This window comes from Schistocerca gregaria, chromosome 1 (assembly GCF_023897955.1).
Source record: "Schistocerca gregaria isolate iqSchGreg1 chromosome 1, iqSchGreg1.2, whole genome shotgun sequence".
Taxonomy (NCBI): Eukaryota; Metazoa; Arthropoda; class Insecta; order Orthoptera; family Acrididae; genus Schistocerca; species Schistocerca gregaria.
The window spans coordinates 640,533,529-640,545,616 of NC_064920.1; the positions used below are offsets into that span (position 1 = coordinate 640,533,529).

General features: G+C 37.4%; 1 protein-coding gene across 3 annotated transcripts in view; it reads right to left on the reverse strand.

Annotated features, from left to right (window-relative positions):
* LOC126360538 (retinoid-inducible serine carboxypeptidase-like) overlaps positions 1–12,088 on the reverse strand; it is a 162,201-nt gene that overhangs the window by 59,652 nt on the left and 90,461 nt on the right. For all 3 annotated transcript variants that reach the window (XM_050007721.1, XM_050007720.1, XM_050007719.1), the window contains exon 5: positions 45–246. In XM_050007721.1, the coding sequence (XP_049863678.1) occupies positions 45–246 (202 nt within the window). The remainder of the gene's footprint in view (positions 1–44; positions 247–12,088) is intronic.

Consider the following 12,088-nt stretch of genomic DNA (forward strand, 5'->3'; position numbering starts at 1 on the left):
AATGTACCATATGAGAATAATAAACAACTTCAAAATATGTTTACCTGCTTTGTGTAAGTGCCTTCCATAACCATTCACTTTGTACAGTATGTTGTAGAAATCTATATTGGATGTTACTGACAAAATAATATTTTCTGTAATTGACCATAGTGATGTGGCCAAACCATAATTACCAGCATTGACAGCATCATTTGTTAACTGAGCATACCGATCAATTTCAGCATAACCTTCACTATCTATCATACCCTGTCAATGTACAAAAATAAAATCATTGGAACATGAAACATAAATAATTGCACTCATCTGACATATATGAAGACAGATCTTTACTTGACAAATACAGAATGCACATAAAAGGTTGGAAATGGGATTACTTTTGTACAATGTCCTTCATTGGAGCTAACAAATATATATACATCTATGTCTGCACTCTGCAAACCACTGTGAAGTATGTTCCAGAGAGTATGTCACAGGGCACCAATTTTTAGGGCTTTTTCCACAGTCCTTTCTTGTATGGAGTGGGGGAAGAATGATTGCCTAAATGCCTCTGTGAACACTGTTCTTGATCTAATGTTGTCCTCATTATACTTAGGACAGTAGCATATAGGGGGTTGCAGTACATTCCTAAAATTACTGTTTAAAGCTTGTTGTTGTAATTTTGCAAGTAGGCTTTCTTGGGATAGTTTACATCTATCTTCAAGAGTCTGCCAGTTCTGTTTCTTCAGCATCTCTGTGACACTATCCCATGGGCCAAACAAACATGTGACCATTCATACTAACCTCTTCAGTATATATTCAATATCCCCTGTTAGTCCTATTTGGTGTGAGTCCCACCCATTTGAGCAATATTCTAAGATGGGTTGCATGAGTGATTTGTAAGCAATCTTCTTTGTAGACTGATTGTATTTCCCCCCGACTGCATTTCCCCAGTAGTCTACCAATAAACTGAAGTCTACAACCTGCCTTACCAATGACTGAGCCTATGTAATCTTGATACTATAGTCACAAGATACTACTTTTTTTTTCATTTTGTGAAGTGCAGATTTTTCTACTCCTGAACATATAAAGAAATTTGCCAAGTTTTGCACCACTTTGAAACCTTCTGAAGATCTGACTGGATATTTATACAACTTCTTTCAGACAGTATTTAATTACTGAATCATCTGCAGAATGTCTGAGGTTACTATTAACGTTGTCCACAAAATCATAAATATACAACACAAACAGCAAGGAACCCAACTCATTTCCCTGGGGCAAGACTGAAATTAGTTCTTCATCTGTCAATGACTCTCCAATTAACTGTGTCTTATCCCACATTTCCAATGACACTCCATAAGATCATACTTTTGATAATAAGTGGAGATTTGTACAAGTTAAATGATTTTTGGAAATCAAGAAATACTGTAGCTACCTGACTGCCTTGATCCAAGGCTTTTCAGTACATCATGTGAGAAAATTATGAGTTGGGTTTAACATGACCAAAGTTTTCAGAATCCATACTGGTTGGTGTGAAGGAGGTCACTCTGTTCAAGATATTCTGTTACATTTGAACTCAGAATTTGTTCTATGATCCTGTAACAAAATGGTGCCAAGGATATTGCACAGCACTTTTGCATATCATTTTGGCAACACCTCTTTTAAATGGGTGTGACTTGTGCTTTCTTCCATCTGCTGACCACAGTTTTTTTGTTTGAAGGATCTATGATAAATTATAGTTAAAAGAGGGTCTAACTCAGCTGGAAATTCAGTACAGAATCTGACAGGTATTCTACCAGGCCATGGAGCTACTTCCAGTTTCATGATTTATGTTGTTTCTCAATGCACCTAACACTAATGCTTATTTCGCTCTTCTTTTCAGTAGCACAAGATTTAAGTTTGGGCAAGTCTCTTTGGTTTTCCTTTGTAAAGAAAGATTTAAAAACAGCTTTAAGCATTTCTGCTTTTTCTTTGCTACTCTCAAATTCATTTCCTGTCCTTTACTCATAATGTTCTTTGCCTTGGTCCTTGTCATATGCTGACACCATTGAGCTGTGACAGGTGGAACTAAATGCAGCATCCAAAATATAAGCGAAAGAAACCATGGAGATAAGAAAAAAGATCATTGAAAAATGGAGTTGTTCTACCCAGTCTTCTGTAAAAAAGTCAACTATTTATGCCTCCAAATTCCAAGACCATGCTCAACATTACCCCCCCCCCCCCCCCCCCCCCCCCTCTCAAAAAAAAGTTCATTTCTTGTAATGAAATATCCCTCCATGAGTGCCACACTGAATGTTTTCTAAATGGAGTGACTTTCTTATCTTTTCTTAACACACATATTTGTAAAATTCACAATTTCACTAATAAAATTTCAGTGAAGAAGAGCTGAAAATGTTCAAGTTCAGATTCTGCTCATACACCACAGGGAATGATGAAACCTTGTTACATGATGAAAAAATGAAATTTTGTGAGTTCATCATTGCCATCATGATAAACTTTCCAGTAATTTGCTACAGGTTGTGTCTTTTCATCACTCTCCACTCCGTAAGTAACTTCTGATTCACTAGGACTTATATCACTGCACACAGTGGAACTTTCTTCTTAATCACTTTCATCACTAAATTCTCCTTCATACTTAATATGATTGAGAAGCCTCCTGGCAATGTCATATACACTCACACTTTCTCAATTGGGCATTGTAGTACATTAACAGGTGAACGCAACATGCTTTGAGATGTCAGATTTTCAAACTAAGTGCTGCTACCCAGCTAGTAAATTCCAACAAAGGATCTGATGGAAAGCACAGTAATGAAAATGTATCAGACATTGTCCAACATGGAGCCACAGTGGAAAATTATAATGTCAGATGTAGTCTGACAGTGGATCAGAAACGGTGAACCACCTTTTGGTACCTACTATTCTGTGAGTTCAATTGCTTTTCAGGAATGCTCCAAAGTCTGGCACTTTGTTGCAAATGCTTTGGCTGTTAACTACTAGGATTTTAACACTCTTGCTTGTGGGGTGCATTTCTTTGCATCTTAAACCTATACTTTTTGGGTTTCCTACAGTTATTGTTACCTGGATTGGATGGAGAGTCGCCTAATCTAAAAAAACACTTGTGTGCATCCCACATGCAGACAGCTACCTGGGTAGCAGCATCTGTTGTGTAGCATACATCTGGCGCATTTAGGAGGTCCTGCCATGCTCAACCCAATGGCGGAAGTCCAGTAAATTGCAGCTTAGCTTGTCGCAGAACCTTGAAGTCAGGTTACAGTGGGGCAGCATTGTGGCTGGTGCAATATTTTACAGCACAGTGAAGAAATAATATAAATTATAGCAAGGAGCTCCTGTATAGAAATAATATGCCACAAAGAAATATTTCAACTTGGATTTGAACACTTGGAACTTTATAAATAATGTTTATCACTTCTGCTGGAAACCTGTTGCTAATGAGACCTGTTGAATAAAGTGAATATTACACACCTCTCTGCAAATTGTTTAAGGAAGTGTTCTCTAGGGACATATTGCTTTTCTGCCTAGTGTTCGCTGCTTGAATGTTGCAGTTTCTTCTGAATGAGTCAATATTGTCAACAAATCCCATTATAGAATATATGCACAGTGGTGGTGAAGTTGGAATTCTGAGTCCTTTTGTAATAAACCTAGGGTTGAGATCCTTGCTTTATTGAATCTTTTGAGACCATTTTTCTTACCAAATATTTTGATGCTAATTTAGTTGGGAGCTACACAGTACTTGATTCTGTGTAATATTTCAATACAATGAAGTACTTTACTGATATTACTGTTTCTTTATTCATTTTATGTTGAGAATAATATTTTCTTTAGCAGAATTTGAGAACTTGAAGGTCCCAGAAAAATAGTCATCACATTTTTAAATCAAATACAAACAAAAGTAAATAAGAAGCATTATTTTGGAAAATAAGGCAATTAAATCTCACAGTAACAGTGTAAGTCACAGTAGAGGTAGACATAGCACAGCAGTTTATAAAAAAAAAATCATGATATCTACTCAGACCACAGGAGAGTTCAGACAGGTCAGTAATTTGCACAAAGACATTATTCATGTAGCCTGCAACACTTGAGAAACTTTGTAAAATTGTAAAAGTATTATATTAGACATTTTACTGTATCAATCACAGTATTCTCCCAGATAAATTGAAGTTTTATGGGATTAAAAGCATAGCCAACCAATGGATTTCATATCATATCTAACCAAAAGAATACTGCTTCTCACAGTCTGGCTCCAGCTGCCAGAAACTGTGGTCATGTATGTATGAATTGTGTTTGTGTGAGTGTGTACATGTGTATATGTTGTCTAATTTCGACAAAGGTCTTGTTGGCTGAAAGCTAACTGTGTGACAGTCTTTTTGTTGTGCCTTTCTGTGACTCAGCATCTCTGCTATATGGTGAGCATCAACTATCCTTTTCATTATATTGTTGCATTCCATCCTGGATTTTCCATTGTTCAAATGAGTACAGAAAGTTTACACAGTAATTCAACCAATATAGTCTGTGGACTTTATTCTGGCTGCGGAGAAATCACATGTGCAGTTCCCCCAACATTCAACCTTAGGTCCACTATTGTTCCTCATGTATGTCAACGATCTCCTGCTACTATTTCATTTTACAGATTACAGTAGAATTGTAATAAATCCAAGTATATATACAAAAACAGAAAAAAATGTTCTCAAAAATATCAGTGTCTGGTTCTCTGCAAAGGGTTTCGCCCTCAATCTTATTCAGTTCTGCTAATCTGGGGATACTATACTGAGATAAGTGTAGCACATGGTGAAGAAATGGTGAACAGTGTGGAAACTTCAAAATTTAAAGCTGTCCATACTGATGAGAATTTAAATGGTTTTACCTTTCTTCCTAGTAATGTTTACCTCAAATCCACATTTTTATTCGATATCTTGCTTGACTTCATCCCATTTTGTTTTTAATGATGTGTGAATTATAGAAGAAAACACAAGTTCCTGGTCAGCACCAGTCATCATTATTCCAAAGACATCATCAGATGATTGAGAAGGCTTATACATTCTGCTGTGATTATAGGAATTTAAACCAATGGACAACAAACAAATGGTACCTATCCAAAACTGAACATTAAAGAGACCTTAAACAATATGGAGCAATTTTACTACCATGGATTTACAAAGCAAGTACCAAAAATTAGAAGTAGCACTGGAGTGTCAATCTAAAACAGTGTTCTCAGTTCCATCTGGTCATTACCAGCTTCATTGGATGCCACTGAAAATGCACTAGTGACTTTCAAACACCTGTTAGACAGGGTGCTATGGGATTTGAAGCCAAAACAATGCATTGTCTATCTAGACAGTACAATTGTTTTCTCTAGGATGTCCAGGAGAAAATGGTACATCTGTGAGAGGTATTTGAATAGTTACATGCAAGACAACTGACCTTAGGTTTATAAAAGTGTCACTTTGTAATACATGAAGTCTGCAATTAGGCCATACTATCAGCAAAGAAAATGTGAAAACTCATTCAATACTGGTACAAGCCATAAAGGATTTCCAGTGCCTAGAACAGTAAAGAAATTACGTTCAATATTTATAGAAGCTCAGAATTTGCAGAGTTAGGAAGACTCCTTAGGCTTCTGTTAAAGAAGGGAGGAAAGCTGCACTATTCTCCAGATAATGAAACAGCAATTGAGCAACTGAAAGAATTGTTCACCATTTTTTTGTTTGAAGGATCTATGATAAATTATAGTTAAAAGAGGGTCTAACTCAGCTGGAAATTCAGTACAGAATCTGACAGGTATTCTACCAGGCCATGGAGCTACTTCCAGTTTTGTGATTTATGTTGTTTCTCAATGCCCCTAACACTAATGCTCATTTCGCTTTTCTTTTCAGTAGCACAAGATTTAAGTTTGGGCAAGTCTCTTTGGTTTTCCTTTTTCTGATGATCAAAAACAGATTAGATTGTCATGCGACTCAAGCAACCATGCTCTAGGATATGTTTTAAATCAAGAGATAGATGAAGAGAACATTCAGTAGCTTATGATCCTAGACAGCTCAGTTTGGCAGAGAAGAACTATTCAGCTAGCAAAAATGAGATGCTATTGCTGTTTTTTGGCATAATCTATTTCCATCTAGGAAAATCTCATGGCAACAGAGATAGATTGAGCCAGAAAGAATGTGGCATAGAATGTATTGAAGTAAGGATGGAAGAATGTCACAGAGCTCAAATTGGTTTGTCAACAGTTTGTGTGGCAAGCACAGTTCAGTTCTGGTGTCATAGTGCTATTTAAGTAAACATGATTCAGCTGATGCATAGCTACGCAGTGATATGTGGCTCATCATTCGTTATATCCTGCTAAGGTGGGATCATGAACCTGTCTCAGTACTTCATTAAGTAATAAGACAAGTTCACGATTCCATCTTGGCAAGACATAACGAATGATGTGCCACATATGACTGCACTGTGGAAAATTACTGGTGATCAATCAGAGAACAAGATTTGTACCATTATCTAAAGACCTATATCCCTTATGATCAAAGAGTCAACATGAACTGTCAGTGAATTCCATTTCAAAGGTGACCTGAGGCAGATAGATCATTCCAAATGATCAGAATGATAATCCGCAGCCCCTTTGAATTGTCACCGGCAGGGAACCTATGTACAGAAACTGAAATTGATCATTTTTCACTTTTGTTCACCATAATCACTATGCCAAATCAACAAGCAGAAGCAGTGGCACAGGTTATTTTAATCCAATGCTTATTGAAATTTGAGACACGATAAACTTTAATAACTGACCAGGTCACTAACTTTAGTCTGCATTATTAAAGCTGTTATGAAAACTATTATGCATCAAGAATTTATGTACTGGTGCACTATCCATGCACGCAAGTGGAAGAACTGAAATAGTTCTCAGGACAGTGGGGAAAATATTAAGTTATTATGTAAATAATAACCAAAATGATCCTGACACTCCACTTCTATGTGTCATGGCCAGGCATAACTAGACAATTGACACAAACATATCCCTATCACACTAAAAGGTTGTTTTTGGCCAAGAAGTGTCCTCTGCTGTTAAATTTTCCAAAATTTGCCGACTCTGGAATAAGATACATCCTCTATTCATGATTTTGCTAAAAGATTGAAAATCAGATTAAAAAGATGAATACAAAGACCCTAAAATGATGGGAAAGCACTCACAACAAAGGAGAATTGCATAATTAGCATGTCTGACAGAGGGTAATGTTATCTAACACCTGTGTTCTGAAAGAAAAAATTAATAAGTTCATTTTGTATCACCAAGAATCTTACCATGTAGCATGTAGATAACATCTCCAGTTCACACCTAACTACTGCTTTGACTTGAAGGATGGTGGTGCATGTGGGATAAATTCATACATTTCAGCACAGGCCAGCAGCACTGCTTATATTACTTTCTGAAGGGAGAAGGGAAATGGGTGGAGGAAACAAAGAAAGGTAGAATTAGGTAAGTGAAGCAGGTTGTACCTGTGTTTAATCCAACTTAACCCTATCCATTAAAATGCAAAATGAACAAGCAAACTGACAGACGAATTTCTTCTTGCCATAGGGCGCAGTTGAGGACCAACTTGTGGGGGACAGAAGGTAGCAGTTCTGGCTCTGGTGATCAAGTACAAGACAAGGGGAAATGTGAAAACAAAAGACATCACCAGTGTCATTACTATGAGCCTACTGTATAGAAACAAATTGGCAGAATCTCTGAAGTTATATCATTTGAGTGATGGGATACTATTTACACAGCAGCTGGATGTAGTAATGTCAAAACATCAGTGGTCATTAGGAATTGGTTACAATGTATGGGTGCAGAGAAGAAAATCCAATTCATAATGCAAGGTAAGACAGTGTTCAATCATACTCAAAGGGAAATGCAGCTATTATGATCAGCCTTTGTATATTCACAGACACAGCTGTGTCACACCACAGAATTGGTCCCACAAGTTCAACAAAGTTGATGCAGGTGCAGAATCCTGAAGACAGTATTCAGCACTGCCAATGTGGAAAGCATGGAGAAGATAAAGACAGTGTGACAACAGATACAAGCAGAAGTGGAAGGCCACCATGAGACCCTTGCAATGCACATCATTCAGCTCACAAGCCCCCAGGAAGATGTGATGAACTATAACTGGCAGTTATGCACCATCATCACAATCTACTTATGGGAATCAGCATATTTGGTAAATAATGACTTAGGACTTTTTAAGAACCAGCTGGTAATGTTGATACACAGTTGACCATCTTGAGACTTTAAGCACTCTTGCAAAAAATATCACTGAGAAGTGCACTGAAGTCATAGAACTACAGGAAGCTCTCCTTCACACTGTCTGTGGCCATCTGATCCCAATATTTTTAGCTCTGTGGCAGTTCTTTGAAAGACTATGTAAAATCTGAGCCTTGGAACGAGCACCATTAGAATTGTTTGCAACAACAGAGGAAGAATTATCCCCACTATATTAACATGTGGCTAGTGTAGCCAGTATGAAAGGGGGAATCAGGATGAAGTTTCAGGTGCAGATACCACTAACATGTAAAGACTGCTGATTGAAATGTTTTCCTATCCACACATGCCCAGTAGCATTGGGAACCCTGTAGAAATTGGGGTGCTTACTGGTGTACGAAATACTTTTGGTATCACCCGATAGAAAGTCATGTGCCCTATTCTCCACCATGGAATTACTGCATTGCTGAACTGGACAAACCACCATCTGCCCCACAAAATAAATACACACAGACCCTAAGACATGTCAGTACACACAGTTTATTTTCTAATAAGCCACTGACTGAGTGTCCCAGAGAGGAGAGGTCACATCACCTATTCTCAGTACCAACACTGGTAGCTGTCATTGGTACTTGCTACCAAGAAGGTCACTTTAGTGAGATAGAGCAAATAGAACTTCAGGCACAGGAAATGGCCAATAAATGTAACATGATGCGACATTTCAGTTTGAGATCTTGCCCAAGGAACACCTAACTTAAATGACAATCCAGACCCAACCCTTCTTTCTTCCCTGGAACAGATGGTAGCAGCACAAAATGGTCAAATGATAATAGAGCACCTGCTTCATCACGTCAAGAAATGACAGATCTAACATTTCCACTGACTGTCAGCCATAGGAATTTGCAAATCAGCTCCCAGCATAATTCTGATAATAATAACTGTTGTGTACAGTCACCTCAGATGTAGAGTTGTCCAAAGCCCACCCTTACTTTCCTTTAACCTGGCAGTCCATAGTAGTCATATCAGCAAATGAATCAATCTCTGTGAATGAACTAGAGAAGTGAGAACAAAACAAAGGACCTATAACCTCCATGTTTGAGCATTGCCAGAGTGAGATAGTGTATATAACAAAACATACAAAGGGAAGAAGGAAAAACAAAGGGGAAACATTATGAAATATTGTTTTATTCTGACTTTGTGCTGTAGCATGGAAAGTATGCAAACAATGATGTAAAAAATGAGTGTCTCTGTTGCAGCCAGATTCTTAAGCAGTAATCCAGGGATCTGGGTTAATCTAAGGAGAGAGGAAATGTACTGGCAGAGTGGCAAGGAAAGCAGCCTAGAACTGCAACCAGGCCACACCCACAGACCACCAGCCGGATGACACCGTTCTTACAAAGCAATTCAGCAGATGATTTCACTCTCCTCAATGCCAGTGACTCAAGAATTAAACAGCCTCTGGGAAGCTTCTGCAGTTTGACTATCTGCCACAGGACAACAGACAGGTTTCAGTCAATGCCCATAGGTTTCCGAGTGACACAGAAACATGGCTCTTCTCCAAACTCAGCCATAGGTAGCAGCATTTAAACTCCCAGGTCCAGCCCATCATGATCGGCACACACAGCTGATCCATGGTAAGATGAACAGCCCGTTCCGCTTTTCAGTGTGCTTATGAAACAGCTATGTTTGCTGTCTCCTGGCCAAGAAGTAGTAACTGCTGTTCAAATGCCTGACCATGGTCCATCAGCCATCTGGTGCCACTTCGAAGTTGCATAGCACGTTCCAGTTTTCTCTATATCAGCCAATGATCACCACCACTCTCCAGCCTGCAATTTCATGTTTATCAGCAAGGTAGTCCCATTGGGATAAGCTGCCTAGACCTGTACAGCAACTGACTCATAGCTGCACAACACTACTGACTGTCTACTGCAGATATACTGTTTTATGTTCATGATGAATTTTAAGTAAGAGTTTTGGCAACAGTTTGGCTGCATACATTGTCTGCACCTCCACTCAACTCAAACAGATAGCTGCTCACCCATATCTTCCGAAAGCTCAACTTATTATAATGGTTTAAAATACTTGGTGTCCTTGATTTGTAAAGTTAAAGTAAATGCCATTTTTTTCATAATTTATGGTAAAATTACAGCTTTGGTGGTTGTATGGAAAAGGGTACAACAAGGCTCATAAGCATTGGGTATCTTAAAAGGAACATATGGATGGAATTGCATTGATTATTTCATGGTTGCGTAAATATACAATGTATGATGTTTGTTAGTGGTGCTTTTGCTTAAAAAATACAATAATATTGTTAGCCATATATCTAAACTGAAAACTTTTTGTAATGATTTAAAGCAATATCTGAACAAAAGTGCTGCAAATAATTTTGCATTATCTTATTTATTTTTAATTTCCAATATTGTAGGTACCTTACCAGAGGAATGTTTTTTGTTTAAATCCAGATGAATGTTGCTATCTAAAGGTGATAGAACTGTTGATAATCTCACTACATAACTGTATACTTGTGAGAGAAAAAGAATATACATTAAGTCTGAACTAGTAGAAGAAACAATCTGTTGAATTTGATTAGAAGAATAAAATAATCTGTAATTACCCCGAAGGACAAATCTTGTAATCAAATAATGTCAGATGTGTACAGCAGATGGTTGGTCATCAACATAACAAAATAATTAGCAATTCTTTATGGCACTGTTATACATAAGAATTCATAGCTCCTTGTTGTAACATCATTCGTCCTGTAGTCTGATTCCAACAAAGAAAGTTGGCATACAGGTAATGGAGCAACAACATGCACAACCGAGGGTTGTTACTCAGATTTCAGACATTACTCAGTAATATAAGGGTTTATAAGTTATTAAATACAGGAGAGTGTTTATCTTTAATAACATTTATTTTATTTGATAACTCTTCTATATTTCAAACTCTGTGCATACGGTATGCTCTGTACACCACAACTAATAACTCTGCCTCATTTATCTTGTTATACTATGCTTTGTTAAAGTGAGTCAATGTGTTTCAATAAAGTGTTAATATGAAAACCTCGCATTCTCTGTGAAAACACCTCCACCAGTATATGGAAATTTCTCAAGATAAACCACTCAATAAGAAAATGCAACACAAGAAAGGCATCTGAGGACATTCCTTTAGCCTAATAATGCGTCTCCAGAAACTTTTTGTATTCCTGAAGGTTTTTCTCATAGAGAAACTTGCATAATATAGTAAATACATGTTTACAGAGGCATCTTCAAGAGATCTTATCTGTTGTTTTAGGGGAAAGACTTGGTAAAATTATTACAGAACACGGAATCTCTATTACATAAAAACAGTTCTAGCATGGAGGAAAGCAACATTACACATTCCAATGAGTGATCCTAAACCCTACACACATGTTATTTTTGACTGATTTTAACTCTAACATCAGTGTAAGTTTATTTCCATCACTTCCTAATAAATTTAAATTTTAGGCCCAATGCTTATGTTACTGATTTTCCTACACTGTGTCAGCCTTTCATGACAGATAAAGAAGCATGTATGAAGTGAAAATTGTATTTAGAACATCTTTAAAATTTTGCACATTAGTAATCACTGCTGAGAGTGCTGATAAAAAAATAGAGAGAGAGAGAGAGAGAGAGAGAGAGAGAGAGAGAGAGAGAGAGAGAGAGAGAGAGAGAGATGATGATGAAGAAGAAGAAACAACTCAGTAGCTCAAGTGACCAGCAGTATGGCTGCTAGACTAGATCTCAAGTTCTGTCTAAACAATTACATCTCTATTCCTCCATACACACAGTTCACTCTGCAATATGTGTGTAAGAAACTTGCTTTCTTAACAGGCAGATA